Raw genomic sequence first — 22,255 nt, 5'->3', positions numbered from 1 at the left:
GCCAGGTAGCCAAGTCCTGAAGGGTGTAGGTTTTGTCAGTGCCAGTCTGCAGAATACCATATCGTAGGCAATACTCAACGAAGCCATCACGGTAAGCAGGAGGCATCTTACTGAGCAGACGATCAACGTGGGAACCACAGTGGAGCTCATATCCATTCTGTCCTTCAAGTGTCTTTAACATGCCTACCAAAGACTGAACAGACAAGGCAAATGAGTCAAAGGCATTGGCATCACCAATTTTTAGAGCAGGCGTGTTAAGTATGGCACCTAGCTCACTTTGAACCAGCTGTCGTGGTTGCCCGTACTTATCTTGTAGAGCCTGAAGCGCACTCGTATATGGTGCTGGGTCATGCATGTACGCCTTGGCAAGCTGCAGCGCGCTTGGGAGCTTTATGTGTCCAATCAACACTTGATATTTATATTGCTCGCTGAGGTTAAGGTTGCTCCCCAGTACACTGTCTAGTGCAAGCTTGAGCAGAGCAAAGTCACTTTCCCGACCACTCTCGAACACTGGAAGGGAAGGTCGAGGGATTCCAAGGGCTGATGCTATGAGTAACTCGGCTCCGGGTAGTGGTGTGTAGCCAGGGTAGGGAGCGGAGAGAACTGGAGCAGGCAGTTTCCCATGGTGAGTCGAAGAAGGTGGTAGAGCTCCATAGATGGCATGCTGAGCAGTGTTGAGGAGCTCCATGGTTGGTTGGCTGTAGTTATAGGCTGGTTGGTACATTGTTGAAAATTGAGACTCTACTGGATAAGCAGGAAATTGTTGGTTAGAGTGTGCACTCGTTACTGGTGCTGGTCCACCGGGACGTTTTGACTCAAAGGATGACGCCACTTGAGGTGCAGGATGAGCCAGAGGTGCTGAGGTGATGACATGCATTGCAGGGTGTGGCACTGGTTGTGGCGCAGGAGCAGGTGTTACCACTGGGCCAGGTTGTAGTTTCACAGACATAGATGCCATGGGTACTGGACTTTGGGACTGAGCTGTTGGGTTTGCTGTAGGAGTTGGTCTAGCTGGGGTGGCCACAGGTTGCGGCAGTTGCTGTGTTCCAACAGGAAGCGCCATAGAGAATGGAACTGGAGTGACTTGATGCATCACTTGTGGGGAAGGAATAGGTGGTTGAACAACAGGAGCAAGTGTTGGAAGTGACTGGGTTGACCGCAGCTGGGAGGTGGCTGGAAGTACGTCAACCTGTTGTACCTGCATTGGCGTGGGTAGGCCCAGGAAGGGTACTGACTTGTCAGAGTTTGAAGATGAATGTGCAGCTGTGCAGCTACTGGAAAGCATAGAAGAACGAAGCTTAGCGATCTCAAGGTCCTGTTCAGCCCTTGTCAGGCGCTTCTCTCTTTCTAGCCGCTTAGTGAGGGCTTCTCTGGCTTTGAGTGCTTCCTCCTGGAGTCGCTGTGCTTCCTTGGCTTGGTCATCCAGCATTTTACACTCAAAGTCAGCTTGAGTTTCATGCTCGATCATACGACGCATATCTTCCAGCTCCAACTGCTTTATTCTCTCTTCCAGGATTGCAGCTTGTGCGGTGGAGAGACCCTGATTGGGATACGTACCAACTGAGTAACATGTACGCCTACTAGATCTGCTATGCATGTATGAACTTCTGTTGGATGACCTGCTATGGTTACTGCTGTGGTGGCTGCTAGAGCGAGAAACAGCAGTTGGTAGGTCCATGTGCGCAGGTGGTTGGAATCCAACTTGGTAGTCATCCAGGTAAGCAGGTAAGTGACGTTCTCTCTGTGGACGTCTTCGGGGCTCTGTGTTGCCTGATGCTGCATTGTCCATGATCCTCCTCTTAGGTTGCACTCAATCCGGCTCGAAGGACCAATGTTTGAGGGGCGAGACTCAGTAATAAGGATTGCTGGTTGAGGCGGTAGACCATGGACTATGATCCCCGTTAAAAGATCAAGGCACTAGACAGAGAGATCCCTTCTTTCTTCTTTATTGAAGGTTGTTGGTCACTTTACAAAGTGTTTGTGTATGTATATGAGTGTGTGGGTGTGATGTATGTATGGCGTGTGTGTGTGATGTGTGTGATGTGTGTGATGTGTGTGGTCTGAAACATAAAGGAAATGTAATACAATGTATTAGACTACTGATATTATAATATTGTTCAACAATAACACATTAATAAATAAACTGTAATGTAGCATAATACAGTGACAGAGGTGTAATGTTAGTCATTATACAATTGCCAATACAATATTAGCAGATACTTAACAGCATAATGTTATGAGAATAAACAACGAATATTTACAAATTCAAACAGGTCAAAGTAAGCTAGTCACACTCATAACAATAAACTGTGTAACAATATTAACACTACAAACAGTACATTCATCATTATTAAGCCATCAAGCATTCAAACTTAGCTGCAATGCTAACAAGAGACAGGGCTAAACTACTTAGCTGCAGGTTTCTTAGCTAACTCAACAACAACATATATTGTAATTAAAACTAACACAAACTGCAATATTAATCAAAATATCCATAACTAAGAAGGTGGAAATTACTCACATTTCCTCAAGAACGCACACACGATATGAGAAACACGCAAAGAAAGTCCCAGCAGCTTCAGTCAGTTCACTGGTTGCTCTATTGCTCATCAGTGTGACTGGGCATGCCCTGGACATGTCCTGACTGCATGTCTTGACTGCAGTACCGCTGTTTCACCAGTAGATGGCATTCCACAATTGGGCTTTCTCACAGGTACAGATGTTGTACCAAAAAAAGATCCGATATCAGATTATATTAAAAGGAAAAAAAAGTAAAGGAGGTTCTCTGTATGCTGTATGTGTTTTTTGCAGACATGTTTCATTCTTTGTGTGCAGAGAATTTAAACATAAGGCAGTTTTTAGTGGCATTGAAATGACAAAGGGGTTCATTTATCATTTATCACCCTTCACCAATCAACATCACAATTTTTTTTTTTTTCTAGCTGTTCAGTAAAGTTTCTACCTGAATGCAGTATAATGAAATATTGCTAGCTCTGCTGGCTGACAGTTCAGAAATTGATGTTTGATAAATGCAACAATATTGTATTTTATTGTGATAAATTGTCATACTATACTTAAACAGATACACCCTCTATACAAATGACTGCAGAAGTCCCCCTTTCCCGTCACTACATACATCAAGTACTCAGACGATACGGCTATACTTGGACTCGTGAAAGATAGCAGCTCAGTTGCAGTCTACCAAGACTCCATCTCCCATCTAACAAAATGGTGTACAGATAATCATATTCATTTAAATGTTTCAAAAACTAAGGAGATGATCATTGGCTGAGTAAACTCTCACTGCTCTGGTCAAAGCCCAGTCATAATTGGAGGAGAAAGTGTAGAGGTGGTGGACTATTTTAAGTACCTTGGCCAAAAAAAATCAGTTTTGATCAACATGTCATGGACCTTTACAAGCGATGCCAGCAAACACTTTCTGTAATCCGGAAGCTACGAGCACCTCATGTTGAATCTACACTGCTCCTGCTCCTCTACAGAAGCATTATTAATAATTAAGTAATATAATACAGGAAATTGACAAATCCTGCACCTAACAGCTGGGGTTATGCATAGGGCTCAGCCAGGATCTACTACTCACTCAACTAACAACAATAGCAAAACCACCACAATCTGATACTGGCTCGACAAGGATCCAGAAGCACAGCCTAACACTATGTTCATGGTCCATTGCCTCAACTGCCAAGTAACAGACCTACCGATAAATAACCTATGAACAAACAGAATCCCTCCTTAATCTAACCTCACTTCCTTTAACTATGGCAACAACACACTTACCTAAGCACAATCACACACAATAAATCACATTATAAGTTGCGTGAGCAGAACACAGCAACCACTACCATCTGATACTGGCTCGACAAGAATCCAGAAGCATAGCGAACTATGTTCATGGTCCGTGCCTCAACTGCCAAGTACTCAGACGTCTACAAAAACTCATGAGACAAATTACTACAAGAACAGCAGGACCACACCAATCCCCTTCATACAAACTCTAACACAAACTTCAGTGCAAGCTCTTCTCAGGGGTCATCAGGCAGGCACCTTCCTTCGTCAGTGTTTCACTGAATTATATTAATTATAATATATAATAATTATTCTGTATTGTTCAACTTGTTTCATCACAATGCTTAAAGTGTCGAACTATAACAAACTGTCACGCATCACACACATTGCCTCAAAGATCATAGGCCTCCCCACACATAACCTGACAACCCTAAATAATAAGGGCATCCTAAGAAGGGCTATCACAGTAACACAAGACCCAGACCACCCATTATACACTTTTTTCACGTTGCTTCCATCAGGTCAAAACGTTTTGTACCCACAGCCATTTCAGCTCTTAACAAGTTACCTTGTTAAGCTGATGTGTAAAGCCTTGTGTGTTCAAAGGTGTTCTAATGTGTTTTTCATGTCTATCTGACAAGTATTTGTATTTATGTATTATGTCTAAGCAGGATGTGTACTATAGTACAGGCTGGGAAAACAAATTTCCTCTCATGAGGACAATAAAGAATCTATCTATCTATCTATCTATCTATCTATCTATCTATCTATCTATCTATCTATCTATCTATCTATCTATCTATCTATCTATCTATCTATCTATCTATCTATCTATCTATCTATCTATCTATCTATCTTTTAACTCTTAAAGAGCAATGACTAATTTGACTTTCTATCGAAATGAAAGCATAATTCATCAAAAGTTGTGTTTAATGGATTTAATGCTGTCCAGGCACATAATACAGTACATAAAAAATAAAACAAATCACTGGACTGATATTACATTACCTGATATTCTTTTTGTCTGCTTATCAAACCTCATAAACATATAAACTTATTTTCTCACATTGTAATGTGAGATGTAAAATAATTACCAAACAATGGTATATAGTGGTATACAAAATCATGATCAGTTTCCGAAAAGAAAAAAAAATCTATACATAAATCAGCTGTAACTAAGGACGGTTTTATAATAGTTTTATATTGATCTTTTCCTGATTCAGCTGCCGGTAAGTGCTAAACTGATTTAAAGTTGAAAAGAAGCAATTGCACTGTACTTTGAAACACCAAACACCTCCAAGACACTTTTGTTTGTTAATGTTTGTTTTTCTGCTTGACATTTCAGTGGCTGTGATGAGTTGAAGGCTCGTCTACTTCTGGGAGACGATGGGGCGAGCAATGAGCTCCTTCATGATCTCGTTGGTGCCTCCGTAGATTGGCTGAACACGGGCATCGGCAAAAGCCCTGAGGAAGAGAAACCACAGAGGTACATCTAATAAAAATGTGCGCAACAATTTATCATATGACAAAACTACTAACATTCATTACTCTGTAGAATATAGATAATAGGTTTTTAAAATACTTCTAGTATAAAATACTTAAAATACTTAAAGTATAAAAGTAATGTAAGGAGAAAAAATAAAGTCATTAAGTACAAAAGCTTAGACCGCTCTCGCTTTTCTAAAAGCCATAATATCTATTGTGTTCTATTAAAATGTTAATGTTGATAATATAATTTGGGATGCACTAGGCTCCTTGTTTCAGCTGCATATATGCTGATTGTAAATGAATGTATTTTAGTAGAATGTAGAAAGTTCAGATAATTGTGTGAAAATATAAGAAGTTGTATGTTGCTAAACTTTCACAACATACTGTTTACTCCTCCAGTCCACTTAGTTGACGCTATGCTGCAAAAACAACCTATTGTTTACAAGAGGTCACAAACACCAACAGCTATTCACCCTACAGCAGTTTAGCTCCGCCCGTTCACACTGAAGTTATAAGGGGTGTTTCAGCTCAGCCCACTCTTTGAACAAGACACAATACTGGGCAGCTCATTTGCATACATCAGTCTTTAAGGCACAGTAACAAAAACAGTCTGTTCAATGCTAAAGAATAAAGACAGGAAGGAAATAGTCAAGAATAAATTAGGACTAGATTCAGACACACAGACCTTGTAAGTGAACCTGTGGGTAATTTATACAATTTATATATTTAAAAAAATTCTCTGATTACTGGTGTCAAATTTAGTGTTGTGTGTCAACTTTTGCAGGTAAAAAAAATCGATAAGCATTGAGAAAAAAAAGGTACTTTTAATTCAGTAATTGAAAATTTAAATTGTGACTTTGGACCTGAAAAAACACAGTGGATCAACAGCAGCAGATAACATGTCTCTCCAAACCATCACTGATCATCAGTAAATTTTACATTTCATTTATAAATCAAGGGATCAGAGTCTGGAGGAAGAGTGGAGAGACCAAACTGCTTGAGGTCTAGTGTGAAGTTTCCACCAATCAGTGATGGTTTGGAGAATCATGTCATGCTGGTGTTGATCCACTGTGTTTTATTATCAAGTCTAAAGTCAGTGCACAAAATCTTACAGCAATTCATGCTTTCCATCTGCTGACCACTTTTATGGAGATGTGGATTTCATTTTCCAGCAGGACTTGGCACACTGCCAAAAGTACCAACTGGTCTTAATATATAATATTCTAATTTTCTGAGACACTGATTGTTGGGTTTTTATTGGCTGTAAGCCATAATAATCAACAAATAAAGAAATAAATGCTTAAAACAGATCACTCTGTGTGAAATACATCTATATAATATATGGATTTTACATTTTTAACTGAATTACTGAAAGTTATAAAGTAATTTTTCGACAATATTATTTTTTTAGATGCACCTGTAAATTAGTTAAGTCAGATGTCAGAGAGAGACTGGTAATGTGAAATCCCCCTATTTCAATTATAAGTCCATAGCTTTCTAAACCATGATGTACAAAATCAAATAAGGCATTCCAGAAGAGTCTACTAATGTCCGTATGAGCTTTCAAATTTTCTCAGACCAACAGTCCAAGAGCCAAATAGCACAGAGCCAGGCTTAACAAACACTGCCCCCTGCTGCTGAATGATTGCATGTTACTGTGTTGAGAGCTGAATTATATATATGAGAAGACATCAAAGCAGGAAAAAGATAAAGACAACAGAGAAAGAAAGAGAGAGAGCACAAAAAACACAGCACAAAAACAAAGTAAGTAAGGCATTTTTGTGTTTGTTAAATTATTTCTTTGTTGCTTTTTCGCAATAAATCCTTTGGAAAGCCTGTTAAATTTGTAAGGAACATAAGCAGCAGAGCTGAATGTATAGGCTGCTCCCTAGAAAAAATAGCCAAATCCTTCCTGCCAATGCATATAAATATATTTTTATATACACTGCCTGGCCAAAAAAGATCACACTTTAATATTTTGTTGAATCACCTTTAGCTTTGGTTATGAAATGCATTTACTATGGCATCATTTTCATAAGCTTCTGCAGGTGTCCAATCCCTGTGTGAAAATGATGATCTCATGCTCCCTGAAACCTGAACTATTTCACAGTTCCAGCTCCATGAATCCTGGTATTATTTTATCTTGTAATATGGCCGTGATCATCAGGGAAGAAAAAATCCATTGATGGAATAACCTGGTCTATATACAGTATATTCAGGCTGTCAGCTGACCTCATTCTTTCAGCACATACTTTTGCTGAACCTAAACCTGCAGAACAACTACAGCAAGCCCAGATCATAGCTCCGCCCCCACAGGCTTGTACAGCAGACACTAGGCATGATGGGTGCATCACTTTAGCCATCTCTCTTCTTACCCTGATGCTCCATCACTCTGGAACAGGATAAATCTGGACTCATCAGATCACATGATGATATTCGATTGCTTCAGGGTCAAATCTGGGTGTTAGGCTACATTTAGCAAAATGGGGAAGATAGCACAAATATAATGCCTTTAAGGGATTTTTTTTGACAAGCTGTCATAACCGTCACTCACTTGGCGATTGGATATTCCCACATATAGCCCCATCCTCCATGGAGCTGCAGACACTGTGTGGCCACTCTGTTCTGCAGGTCAGACGCCCTAGAGAGAAAAGAAAAGAACAGAATATCAATAGTTAATACATATGGTTGAGTATATAGAATATAATTATTAAATATATTATAAATATTATATATATAAATAATTAGAATGTAATTATTTTAACACCACCAAGTCTGTAAATGTATGGGGTTAATTAATTTTACCTTTAGTTATAGCCAATATAAACTGATATTTGCTGACATATATTAAAGTATTCTGGAAAAGGACCAAACGACGCTGGCCATGCTACTAAAATTGGTTAACACTGGCCATGCTACTTTAAAATGCATTGATTTAAGTTTCAGGGTTTTTTTTTTTTATTAATTTTACTAGTTTTACTGTTATAAAGATACACAGGGTGTCTAGTCTATCTGAAAGTTATAATATATATATTATAATTGTATATATTGTATCAGTATTGTCAGACATACTAGTGCATCTAAAAACATATCATCAAAAAGTTACTTTATTTTAGTAATTCAGTTTAAAAATAAAAACCCAATCAGTGTCTCAGAAAATAAGAATATTATATAAAACCAATTGGTGCTTTTAGCAGTGTGGGCAGTGTGCCAAGTCCTGCTGGAAAATGAAATTTGCATCTCTATAAAAGTTGTCAGTAGCAGAGGGAAGCATGAAGTGCTGTAAGATTTTGTGGGAAAACAAAACTGCACTGACTTTAGACTTGATAATAAAACACAGTGGATCAACACCAGCAGATGACATGTCTCTCCAACCATCACTGATCATCAGTAAATTTTACATTTCATTTGTAAATCAAGGGAGCAGAGTCTAGAGTTTGGTCTTCCCCCAAGCAGTGATGGTATGGAGAGTCATGACATCGGTTGGTGATGCACTTTTATATGTCCAAAATTGTAAATGTGACTGCCAGATAAATTTACTTAATCAGCGATTCATCTTATTTCTTATTGTTAATCCAGTATTTTGTTAGTTATAATAACTGTAAGTGTATAAATGAGCTGCTGAGATATATTCATAAAAGAAGGTAAACAATTAAAGATTTGGTGAACACTCACCAGAATTTGGCCATGGACGCTGTGCTGGAGTCCAGTTTTTTCTCACTGTGCAGCTGAAGGCAGTTATCAATGAAGGACCGACCCACACAGATCTCAGTCTTCAGCTCAGCTAATTTGTGCTGAACCGTCTATAGACAAAATCATACATAGACAAAGAGAGAGTGAGAGAGAGAGATAGATAGAGAGCAATATGTATATACAGTATCTTACAAAAGAGAGTTTACCCTGCTCGTTTTTGTCGATATTTTATTATAGTTTTTCATGGGACGAGACTGAAGATATGACACTTGAATAAAATGTAAAGTAAAGCCTTTCTAAATTAATAATAAATAAAATCACATGTACACTGAGTAATAATCTGTAATATAATTTATTCAAACAGAAAGTGTTGTGTTTGATATCCACCTGTATGTCAGCGATGGTTTTACCAAAAGCCTTCCTCTGCCTTACGTAGTTCCTCGTCTCCTCAAACATGAACTCACAGCTGGCCAGAGCCATCACTGCGATAATCAGACGCTCCTAATACATATATGGGAGGAGACAAAGGGGAGGGAGGTTTTCATTAGACTAAGAGACATTTTAAAAGTGGTAAACTTTTAATGTAAGTAAAAATGCAAAAGTGCAAAAAAAGTGTAAAGAATTAAAAAAAAGCTAAGATAATTAATGGACTCTAATGCAACTCCAGCATGAAACTGCAGCCCTACAAATTAATACTGGGCAAGGAAATGTGGTGTGTGTGTGTTGGTGGAGGTGTGTGTTGAGAGGGAAGGAAGGGGGTTCGCTCTCATGCTCTCTCTGAGAGTAAAATGAACTGATATTTTGATGAATGTGTTGTATCTCATTTTTAATGGTTAGTAGCATACTGATTCAGGACCACATTCATGGTATTTGGTTGCCATTTCTAAACATGAATCACAGAGTTTTGGAAAATTTATGAGCTGATAAAATGTACCATGCAGAATTTCAGTGAGGAATTAACTGGTGTTAGTTGTTTGACGCATGCAGAACCAGGTCCAGGCAGCTGTAATTTATAATAATTTGCTGTGTATTTTAAGAATAAAATTGTTTTTTTTTTTATACATAAATTCTTTTTTAGCTTGAGAAATACTACAACTGGTCAAATACCACCCCCCATAAGATGGGTATAACCCAAACAGGTTTGTTATAATGGTAAACTAATTAAATGTCTAAAATGTCTTATACACCCGTTAATACTAAATTGACAAAGCGCAAAATGAACAGTTTATATATAAACCAACTCTTCTTCTTTTTTTTCTTATTCTGGGATTGTTTTTGGCAGCCGCCATCTACTGGACTGAGGTGTGATCACATTGGGATATCAAATATATACCCCTGGCTACCCCTGTTTTACCTGCTGCCTCTTTGGATGCATCTGTGTAGTATATTTGTATTGAATCATTGCACATAATGTCTAGATACTGTTGATATACTGTTGATACTTTGATATATTCTTGTTTTGATTTTTTTTTTACTTTAAGATTGACAGCAGGATACTAGAAAAGCAGAAAATTAGAAAAGAAATGTCCTTTGCCGCTTTATTGCAACTCTATCCAAAACTGCCGTTGACAGTGAGTACACCCATATTCTCAGCACTTTTCAACCCCTGTTTTGTAGAGTGAGTATTTCCATGCCCTTGTAGGTAGAAGTATGAAAAGCTCCACAACACAGCCTGCACCCTGTCCAGTTCACCTACTGTGTTTTTTCCTGCTGAATTATTTACAGTGCCTTGCAAAAGTATTCGGCCCCTTTGAACTTTTCAAAAGTTTGCCAAATTTCAGGCTTCAAGCATAAAGATATGAAATCGTAATTTTTTTGTAAAGAATCAACAACAAGTGGGACACAATCGTGAAGTGAAAGGAAATTTATTGGATATTTTAAAGCTTTAAATAAACTGGGGCGCCGAGTGGTCCAGCGGTCTAAAGCGCTGCCTCTATGAGCAGGAGGTTGCAGGATTGAACCCCCGCTCATGCAGCTTTGCCCTCAAGCTGCCGGCGCTCAGAGGGAGCACAACTGGCTCTGCTCCCTCCGGGTGGGTAGATGGCGCTCTCACCCCACATCACTCCTAGGGTTATGTCCACAGCACAGGGCATCTCTGAGCTGATGTAATGAAACCGTGTCACTGCGCTTTCCTCCGAGCGTTAGCGCTGTTATGCTGCTTGGTAATGCTGCATCAGCAGCAGCTCGAACAGAGTCTGACTTCACATGTATCGGAGGAAGCATGCGTTAGTCTTCACCCTCCTGGTGTGTTGGGGCATTACTAGTGATAGGGGGGAGTCCTAGTGAGTGGGTTGGGTAATTGGCCGTGTAAATTGGGAAGAAAATGGAAAAAAAAATAAATAAATAAAAAAACTGAAAAGTGGGGCGTGCAATATTATTCGGTCCCCTTGCTTTTATATATTGTAGCGCTACCTTGTGCTGTGATTACAGCTGCAAGTTGCTTGGGGCATGGGGTATTCTCGATTGGATTAAGGTCTTTTTGCTTTATGTTTTGGATCATTGTCTTGTTGGAAGATAAATCTCCGTCCCAGTCTCAGGTCTTTTGCAGACTCCAACAGGTTTTCTTCCAGGATGCCCCTGTATTTGGCTCCATCCACCTTCCCATCAATTTTTACCATCTTCCCCTAACCATGTCCCTGCTAAACAAAAGAAGGCCCAAACCATGTAGCTGCCACCACCATGTTTGACAGTGGGGATGGTGTGTTCAGGATGATGATGAGCTGTAATGCTTTTAAGCCAAACATAACTTTTTGCATTGTGGCCAAAAGGTTTGATTTTGGTTTCATCTGACTAGAGCACCTTCTTCCATGTTTGGTGTGTCTCTCAGGTGGCTTGTGGCAAACTTTAAACGAGACTCATTATGGATATCTTTAAGAGAAATGGCTTTCTTCTTGCCATTTTTCTATAAAGGACAGATATGTGCAGTGTACAACTGAGTCTTCCACCTGAGCTGTAGATCTCTGCAGTTCATCCAGAGTGATCCTGGGCCTCTTGGCTGCATCTCTGATCAGTCTTCTCCTTGTTTGAGCTGAAAGTTTAGAGGGAAGGCCTGGTCTTAGTAGATTTGCAGTGGTCTGATACTCCTTCCATTTCAATATGGTCGCTTGCACGGTGCTCCTTGAGATGTTTTAAAGCTTGGGAAATCTTTTTGTATCCAAATCCAGCTTTAAACTTCTCCACAACAGTATTTCGGAGCTGCCTGGTGTGATGCTCTCTACATAGCTTTAAACAGAACTCTGAGACTCTGATCACAGAGCAGCTGCATTTATACAGAGACTTGATTACACACAGGTGGATTCTATTTATCATCATCAGTCATTAAGATCAACATTGGATCATTCAGAGATCCTCACTTAACTTCTGGAGTGAGTTCGCTGCACTGAAAGTAAAGGGGCCAAATAATAGTTTTTTTATGTCTAAAAAAAAAAAAAAAGTTTAAAATATCCAATAAATTTCGTTCCACTTCGCAATTGTGTCCCACTTGTTGTTAATTCGTCACAAAAAATTACAATTTCATATCTTTATGTTTAAAGCCTGAAATGTGGCAAAAGGTTAAAAAGTTCAAGGGGGCAGAATACTTTTGAAAGGCACGGTATACTGCAGTAATACAGCCCGAATTACTGCAGTATATATTCTAGCTCCCCAACTCTACCTTACTGCCTCTTTAAATACAGGAAGCCCCGCCCCAGGCTGAACCAAATCTTAAGAGCAGGTAACTGACAATATCCCAATTAAATTAATTCAAATATTATTAAAATGTCCATTACAACACAACATCTACCGGTGAGTATTATTTTTAATTAACCTATTTTTTTTTCTCTCTAAAGGTTCTTCACTCCAGCTCCCTAATCTCCTGCACTACCATGGGCCCTTCTGGCACGTACAAGAGGAGGAACTGTCATGGCTGCCAGTCCTTTGGAACCCCTTTCTCAGGTAAGTACCTCCATGTGTTTGCTAAAACAATTGTCAATTTACAGCATTTTACAGCAAGTGTCCCAGCAACAGCTTTGGTGATGAGGAGACATCTTACCTCATCACACACTCCTAAACAATTATCTATTACACTGCTGATCTCTACAGGTTGTATGTGGTTTGTCGATCTGTTAACTGACAAGGAAAACGCTCTTACCTGAGGAAGCTCGTTCATGAGGTAATAGAAACCTTTATTGACTTCTCCGAGCAGAGCATCAGCTGGAAGGCGCACATCCTCAAAAAACAGTTCTGCTGTGTCCTGAAAATTAAAAAAACACAGAGAAAAAGTGTCATATTAACTATTTTAGTGTAAAAGTTCATGTAGTAGCTTAAAAATGTTAAACAGACCAAAATAATCTGTGAAGAAGCATTTAGGTCAGGGGTGTTCAAACTACGGCCATTTGCGGCCCGTTTCCTTTTTTGGAGCGGCCCGCGAGGTATTTTAGAAATAGAATGAAAGTTGGCCCGCTGGTAAGCAGGTTTTTATAATGTGAGATTCAAAGTTTGAACGCTAGGTGTCAGAAACGGGCCAAAGAGTCGGAGAGAGTGCTCATTTCTAGCGCAAAAAAACGGGCCAACGAGCCTAAAAGTGGAGAGGGTGCGCATTTCTAGCGCAAAAAAACGGGGCAAAAGAGTCTAAAAGCGGAGAGAGTGCGCATTTCTAGCTTAGAAAAATGGGGCAAAGAGTCTAAAAGTGGAGAGAGTGCGTATTTCTAGCACAGAAAAATCTATTTGAAAAATCTTAGTTTACACAACACTGTCAAAGATAAAGACAGTTAGTCAAGTAAAATGGTGTGTAAATGAAATAATCAGGAAAATTTATTATTTAAAGTGGTATATTTCATTACTTGTTTTATTACAGAGTGTGGCCCGTGACTTCAAATATATTTCTCCTTCTGGCCCCCAACAAAAAAAGTTTGGACACCCCTGATTTAGGTGCTCTAACCTGGGGTTCTGTAAACTTGCGGTGGCTTCTAAGGCAGATAACTAATAAACTTATCCTGATCCTGATGAGTGCCAGATTAACTCTTGATGAGTTCAGCACAGCTGTTAAATGAAAGCCTGAATTATCGGTGACTCTACCACATAAAGCTGGCTGACAAAATCGAGCCATAAAATATAAAACATATTCTTGTTTAACACTTTTTGTTTAATAATTTGGATGACAGAATTTTTTTAACAATAACAAAAGACACAGAATTTAAGGAGCGTTCAAACTTTTGACTAGTATAGTGTGCTTTTCTGCAGGGTATTTATAAGGATACCTGAGCTTTCAGGCCGATCTTATCCAGCTTGCGTCCCTTCTGGAAACCCTTGGTACCATTCTCCACCAGAAACAGACTAAGCCCATGAGCCGCCATCTTCGCTTCACGATTCGTCACAGCGACCACAATCACCAGATCACTCATCCAGCCGTTAGTGATAAACACCTGAGAGAGAGTGAGAGTAAAGGAGAATATGAGAGAGAGATATTTGTATTTATTTGGCATTTATTTGGTATTTATATATATTCCGATACAGGAAATTAGATAATATAGATACTGGGTATGGAATAATATGGAAACTGCTGGATTCTGTTAAACAGCTATTTTATTTTTTACCATTTTGCTGTATACAGTATACAATAAAAAAGTGACACCTTAGTTCCATTCAGAATCCAGTCATTGCCGTCTTTCCGAGCAAACGTCTTCACTCCCTGAAGGTCACTTTAACAGATAAAAATGAGAACGTATCACTGCTAACACCACACACATGCAAAGCTACAGTCTCTCATTAAGGTAAATATATGTTAATAACACTAAATGTAGGTATTGTGATATAAACTGAGGAGGAGGAGCTACAGTATCTCATTAGGGTGAATATATATTAATAACACTCTAAATGTAGGTATTGTGATATTAATATATATTCACCCTAATAAAAGACTTTAGCTCCTCCTCCTCAGTTTATATCACAATATCTACATTTAGAGTGTTATTAATATATATATATATATATATATATATATATATATATATATATATATATATATTCACCCTAATGGGAGACTGTAGCTCCTCCTCCTCAGTTTATATCACAATACCTACATTTAGAGTGTTATTAATATACAGTATATTTACCTGAATGAGATACTGTAGCACCTCCTCCTCAGTTTATAACACTCTAAATGTAGGTACTGTGATATAAACTGAGGAGGAATAGCTACAGTTTCTCATTAGAGTAAATATATATTAATAACTCACTAATTTAAAGATACTGTGTCTGAGCAGGTAAATACCTAAACTGTGGATCGGTCTAGCCTCGGAAATAGTTGGAGTGTGGGAACGTACCTGCCAGCCCCCGGCTCGGTCATGGCGATGGCTCCGATACATTTCCCAGCGGCCATTTGTGGGAAAAAATGCTCCATCTGAGCTTTAGTACCGTAATGACTGATATACGGCATCACAATCTCAGAGTGCAGGGAGAAACCAGGTCCAGTGCAGTTACAGTACATCCTATTCAACACAGAGGTAAAAGAGATAAAACACACAGAGGTAAAAGAGATAAAACACACAGAGGTAAAAGAGATAAAACACAGAAAGGTAAAAGAGATAAAACACAGAGAGGTAAAAAAGATAAAACACAGAGAGGTAAGACACAGTGACATGCAGATGTATTAAAGAGGCCTGTAAAATTCAGACAGGTAAATTAGATTAAATGCAGACAAGACAGGCAAATGTAATGCAGACTAGATTCATGTTATTTAAATAGGTTAGATTTGTGTTATTTACACCAACAGGTAGACCAGATGGAAAGCAGACTGGTAAGACAGACAGGTGAGAAAAGACATGCCAAGCAAGCATGTAAAATGAAGACAGGTAAGACAAGACAGGTGAAATGCAGACACCCAGCTAATACAGGACATATGGTATACCATATCGTATCGAACGCATAAATATTGCCGATATTATTATACCCTGGAAATATTGTCTCGTATGACCCACTCCTAATTATCACATCAAGTACAACATTTTTGCTGTTTTTAGCAAACAAAAAAAAAAGCACAGTGTTCTCATTTCCCATTATATATCTACTAGAGACAGATTATATCTGTCCAGTATCATTTGTTTTACTTTAATCCTGGATATATGGAGATATTTGGAGTTTATTATTATTAGTATCATGACATTCTGGATCATTGACTTTTGTTACAAATCTGATAAAATTCTAGTATTTATTTTTAATATCTCAGTTAGGGGTTTGCAATATCATTGTATCACCAAGAGTATCATTATTGCAAAAATACCATTTAATATTGTGAGATTATTTTAGTGCCGTATCGCCCACCCCTAATGTCGAGCAACATTTTTAAAAGGTTCTAGGAAGGTTCCTGTAATGTTACAGAAGTTATGTTTCAGGAACGTTCTGAAAGCATGCGACATAATGGTATGCCTCATAACATTACTAGAATGTTTCCCACAAAATGTAAATGTTAAAAGTAACATTCCCAAAAATAAAAATGAAAACAAAACATTGCAGCAATGTTAATAAAAGTTGATTAAAAAAAAATAACTTGACGGATCGAACATTTTAAAAATGCTATCTGTAACATTCAAAAAATGTTCTACGAACCAAAAATTGAGGGAGATCTTAGATAGGCAAAATTCAAACAGGTAAGACAGACAGGTGAAATGCAGAGAGGTTAAAATGATGAATTTCCGGCATGTAATACAGTAAGGTAAAATGTAAACAGGTAAAATGTACTCACTGCTCCTCCCACACAATGGCAGCAGAAAGCAGATCTCCTCCAACTCCTCCCTGTTCAGCTGGAGTATAAATACCCAGAAGCCCCTGAGAGCCTGCCTTCTCCCACAACTCCCGACTCACCTGACCATCCTTCTCCCACCTACAGACACGCACACAGAGATGCACAAGTTTGAAAGTAATTAGAACTATCTAATGGGTTAAATTCTAGAACATTATAGAGCATGAATCAGTGCTGTGCGATATGTTGATAAATATCGTTGGGATGATAGAATAGTGTTTATCGTGCTACTTACCTTCTATCGTCCCTATCATTTCTACAGTAATTATTCACGCAAATATATAAAGTAGGCTATGATAAAATGTATTGGTGTTAGGGTTGGGTTTCTATCATGGTTTTCTATTTTTGGTGAGGATCTTGGACTGATTTTATGTGGTACACGGCTCTGTTGTGTATTTTTACATTTTAATTATTTCACTAGAACAGTTACACTAACGATGCTCCTTCTGTTCTATAGGTGTTGCGTCTCATTGCGCTGGTAAAGCTTTATATTCTGTCTTTAAGCTACTGCTTTGAGTGTTAAATATTTTGTTTTGATCTTTTAGAAGTCGTTAGATTATATTTCTTTTAGCATTTTCAGCTTAGTTTTGTTGGTTATTTTCCTATTTTAAATCTATTTTTCTGTTTTTATTAAATGTTATTAGCTTATTAGCTTCTAGCTTGTTACTTAGCATGCAGAACGTCTCCCTGCTCTTTTCTATGAATGTTCATTTATTTATTTAATAGCTGTATCTAACTATTTTAAGTCAGACAGGCATTGTGTGATTTTTTTAATTGGGTGCTGAGAGCTCATCCGCATGTTTGAATGTTTTTTCCTGTAGGAAAACCAACGCGATTTATATGCTGACACTAGTCTGACTGACAGGCTGAGAGCCTGTAAACAGTAGAAGAAGCGAGAAATCCCTGCTAGCCGTGCACCCATTAATCCACCTGCAGAGCTTTAAATAAGCGGATGAGCGCGTCACTTTCCTCGGACCGGGTTGGGTTCCAGGAAATAGTCTGTGATTTAGTCATCTGTTTTTTAATACTATTTTTATTTTATATAAAGCTATGGTATGATAATTACCATATAGCTAAGTAACCAAGTAATATAGTTAACGAAAATGAACGAAATAAGGAATACTGAAAGTGAAAGTTCTCCTTAACTGATACTAATAAAAACGATAATTAAAAGAAAAAACTAAAACTAACTAAAATTAAAGATTGAATACTCTCATTTTCGTGTTTGTTAATTTATTTATAATTTATTTATATAAATGGGGTATATCAGGATATATATCGTTACCATGTTATAAAAATATATGATATATGTGATATATGATTTTTCCCATATCGCCCAGCGCTTGCATGGATACATGTTAAGTTACAGTAGAAGCAGGTGGGCTACAGGTTCGGTGCTGAAAACACAGCTCATTAAGTCTGTAGAGCTCTCTCACTCACTGAGCATGGTACGGCACCACCTCCTCCCTGAAGAAGCGTCGGACATTCTCTCTGAACAGGTCGTGCTCCTCAGAGAAGATCCGACGTGTTCCGATGTCCATCATCGTCCGGGCCATGGAAGTCTCGGGGCGGAAAGGTACGGCACCTTCTGCCTGCTGGGACTGGGTGTGCTGCATTCTGGGAAACAGAGTCAAACAATTACCTACTGCTGATGCAGACAAAGACAATGAGATAAAGACATAAATAATATAAATAAATGGCATATTTATTATGTTGGACACATGGAATGTATTACTGTATCGTACACAGGAATATTGTCATATGGTTTGAAACGCAAAAAAAACATATACATATTGTGATAAAAGCAGTACAGTGCGCGCCTGTTTGTGTGTGTGTGTGTGTGTGTGTGTGTGTGTGTGTGTGTGTGTGTGTGTGTGTGTGTGTGTGTGTGTATATATATATATATATATATATGCTGGTTGTAGCATCAGGACACTGTTACAATCTAATGAAATTGTCAATTAGGGATATTGCAAACAAAATTAAATCATTTTGTTGCAGTAATGTATTCTTGAAATATATTGTTGTTAAATAAAATGTTTTTCATATCACCAACAATATCATAATTATCACAAACGTACCCTAAAATACCATAATATTATTTTATGGCCATATCACCCAGCCCTATATTTTGGTACCTTTTTTTTTATTATAGTATATTATTTTTACATTATATGAAGTATTTTGTTACAGTATTAATATTTTATATAAAATCAGAGTCCTGGTAAGTTACTATTTACTAGGGCTGCACAGTATTGAAAAAAAAAAGAATTTTTTGACATTGATATTTTGATGTTCTGCAATATATATATCAATATTCACTGTTTGTGCTTCTGTATTGTGCAGAATTTTGGTTGGCCCTTGTGTTTTTTTTAAATGTGCTCTAGAAATAAATTTGACTTGACTTAATGCTGTGTTGATAGGGCCTGGTAAATGCTAGCTAGCTGCTAACAAGACTAAGCTAGAGTTATATCACTCCTACTAGCCTACTCTGTAAACATACCAACAAAAAGCAGTGTAGCTTTTATCTAAACTGGTAATTAATAGAGAGAAAATGGTTGAAAGCTATTTAAAATTTATTGTTATGAGCCTTGTTCAAATTCAAGCATTAGCAGTGAATGCAGTGTAAAAAATACTGCAGTTTGGATGTGTGATTGTGTGGTTGGATATAAGTGTATTTGCTGAAAGGTACTGAATACTGAATTAAAGGTGTCCTTCCGCTAAAATTGATTTTTTCTTGTTCTTTGTGAAATACTGTGGGTCTTTCTGAGTTGTATATACATGCTGCATATGAACATCTTTCTCAACAGGAAAGAAGAGAGTTCAGGAGGGGCAAGAACAGAAATCAGAAATTAGTAAGTGCAAGTGAAACTCAGTTTTTGTTTGTTGCTAATTATGTTACTATTATATGTTCTTGCCTGGGACATAAAACTGTTATAAAATAACCAAAAAAAAATCACTAAAATGTTACAATATGTGCGTGACAGACAGATATTTTGGGCTACTTTAAGCTTCTAGTTTAAGCTGAAGGGTGGGGATATTTTGTTATACATGGCAACCCTGGATAGGAGCGAACATCACTAGGGACAGCATGGCAGTCCGTCCCTGTATTATTTGTACAAATAGTACATTAGAAGTCTTGTCTATGGAACACCACCAGTGAAGTACTATTGAGATGTATGCAGGTGTATGTTTAGAACAATTATTCATATATATATATATATATATATATATATATATATATATATATATATATATATATATATATATATATATATATATATATGTAGCAGAGGTGGGTAGTCCACAGCTGAGCCACAGCAGAGCCGTTGGAACAAAACCCGAGGTGGAGTTTTACTTTCTGGACCTGGACTACCCACCTCTGTGTGTAACTACAGGTTTACATTGGATTCCTGGTGAATTTGGCGTTTTACAGAGACTAGGTCAGTGGCTGAACTGCACCTAGCAGGGCATTACACATGTTGTAAATCGATTAATGACATTGCAAAGATTGTTATTAGAGTAAAAATGTCTTTATTTTAAAACGTTTCTAACTGTTGCTCGTCTCAGTGCTGTTAACCAATCAGAGGCGATATTTTAGCATATCCGAATTCTAGCATTTCTCCCTGTTCACTCCTCTACGGACTAAAGCAGCATTATATTGGATCACAGTTTTTTTTTTTTTTTTTTTTTTTTTTTTTTACAAAAAACTGCTCATACGACATTTTAAAATTAACGGTAAAACGATGGAATGAGAACTTTAACCAAAAAGCCTGAGTAAAAAAAACTTACAACTATTGATATTGTGCGAAAACAACTTATATGATATGTTTTATTATTGTATTTTTAGTTTTTCGTTTACAAGCACATCACTACTTTTGATATCTAAAAAAAAGAAAAAATGTTTATTCTAAACTGAAATTAAAGTAATAATAAAAAAAACACTCTTTTCTGAATTTTTCACGCAGAAGCGTGTCTAGTTCCCCTCTTTTTTTGTTATCCCTTTTTCACAGTAACCTATAGGTACAGGCAGCATATCCTGACACTGCTTCTGTAGCTCTGAGTCTTCAGTCAACTTTCACCCAGTTCCACAGATACCGAGTTAGACAGTAACCTTGGGCGGACGTGACCAACACATTAACTACCAGAACAATTTCTTTTCATTCAGAATAAATATAAAACCCTGATCCTCAGCCAGAGAGACAGTCTGGAACAGAGAAATCCACCATGTGTATTAAATAAAAAAGAGGATTATTGAGACTGTAGCTTTAACGTACCTGCTGCTGCATGCCGCAGTGTGTTTACTCCAGAAACCCGAATTTTTACTGTGAGATAAAATAGTCTTCACCAGCCTGGAGGGAAACATGATGAACTGAGCACAAAGGGCGCCTTCACTATTAATCCGTATTTATAGATTCAATGTTTTTATTTGACGGGACGAGTGAAGCTGCCCTGCAAGACCCGCCACACATAAGATTGCACTGAATGTCAAAATAAAAGCACGGATTCCTCAGCAAGCGATTTAAAGGGGAAGGCCAAAGTTACTCACTAACGGTGATAATGAAATAAGGTAAATGAAAATATATAATTAATAATTTAATATTATATATTTGTAAATACAGTGGCGTAAAAAAGTATTTGCCCCCCTACAGATTTATTTTGTTTTTTTTTGTCATACTTATGTTTTTTATATTATCAAACAAACTTTAATATCAGACAAATATAAAAAGCACTTTTTAAATAATGATTTAATTTATTAAGGGGGAAAAAAACTATCCAAACCAACATAACCCCAACACACGCACACATATTATTTAACTGTGATTAATCACCCTTTTTTTTGAGAAACCAAACCACAATTTTACTAACCACAACCAATCCGTAAACACTTAAATGGAACCTGTCTGACAACATGAAGCAGCTAAATGATCTCAAAAACAACACACTATACCCCAATCTGAGGAAATTTAAAAACAGATGAGAATGAGATGAGTCATTGATCCTCTATCAGTTTGGGAACCCCTGATAATTTTCATGGTTTTATTTTATAAATCATTGATTGTTCAGATCAGCAATTACAGTTAAATATATCATATAGTAGATGAACACAGTGATATTTGAGAAGTAAAATTAAGTTTTTAGGATTTACAGAAAATGTGAAATCACTGTACTGCTCCCCACAGTAAAATCTGGTGGTGGTTCATCATGCTGTGGGGCTGTGTGATCAGTGCAGGTACTGGGAATCTTGTTAAAATTAAGGGTCTCATGGATTCCAGTCAATATCAGCAGATTCTTCAGAACAATGTTGAAGAATCAGTGGGAAAGTTGAAGTTAAAGCTGTGCCGGGGCTGGATCCTTCAACAAGACAACGACCCTAAACACTAAACACTGCTCTAAATCTACTAAACATTCATGCAGAGGAACAAGTACAGCGTTCTGGAATGATCCTCTCAGATCATCTCAGTCCCTCAGACCTGAATATTATTATAA

General features: G+C 37.7%; 1 protein-coding gene across 1 annotated transcript; it reads right to left on the bottom strand.

Moving 5' to 3' along the window:
• Positions 1-4,730: 4,730 nt before the first annotated feature.
• acadl (acyl-CoA dehydrogenase long chain) lies at positions 4,731-21,248 on the bottom strand. Its single transcript, XM_022686998.2, has 11 exons — positions 21,043-21,248; positions 18,206-18,382; positions 16,709-16,846; positions 15,291-15,455; positions 14,600-14,666; positions 14,226-14,390; positions 13,118-13,219; positions 9,376-9,489; positions 8,971-9,098; positions 7,850-7,936; positions 4,731-5,271 (listed from the first exon to the last, which is right to left on the bottom strand). The coding sequence occupies exons 1-11, from the start codon at positions 21,129-21,131 to the stop codon at positions 5,178-5,180; spliced, it is 1,326 nt and encodes a 441-aa protein (XP_022542719.2). The 5' UTR covers positions 21,132-21,248; the 3' UTR covers positions 4,731-5,177.
• Positions 21,249-22,255: the final 1,007 nt, after the last annotated feature.

This window comes from Astyanax mexicanus, chromosome 9 (genome assembly GCF_023375975.1).
Source record: "Astyanax mexicanus isolate ESR-SI-001 chromosome 9, AstMex3_surface, whole genome shotgun sequence".
Lineage (NCBI taxonomy): Eukaryota > Metazoa > Chordata > Actinopteri > Characiformes > Acestrorhamphidae > Astyanax > Astyanax mexicanus.
This window is presented reverse-complemented; position numbering and strand designations above follow the sequence as displayed.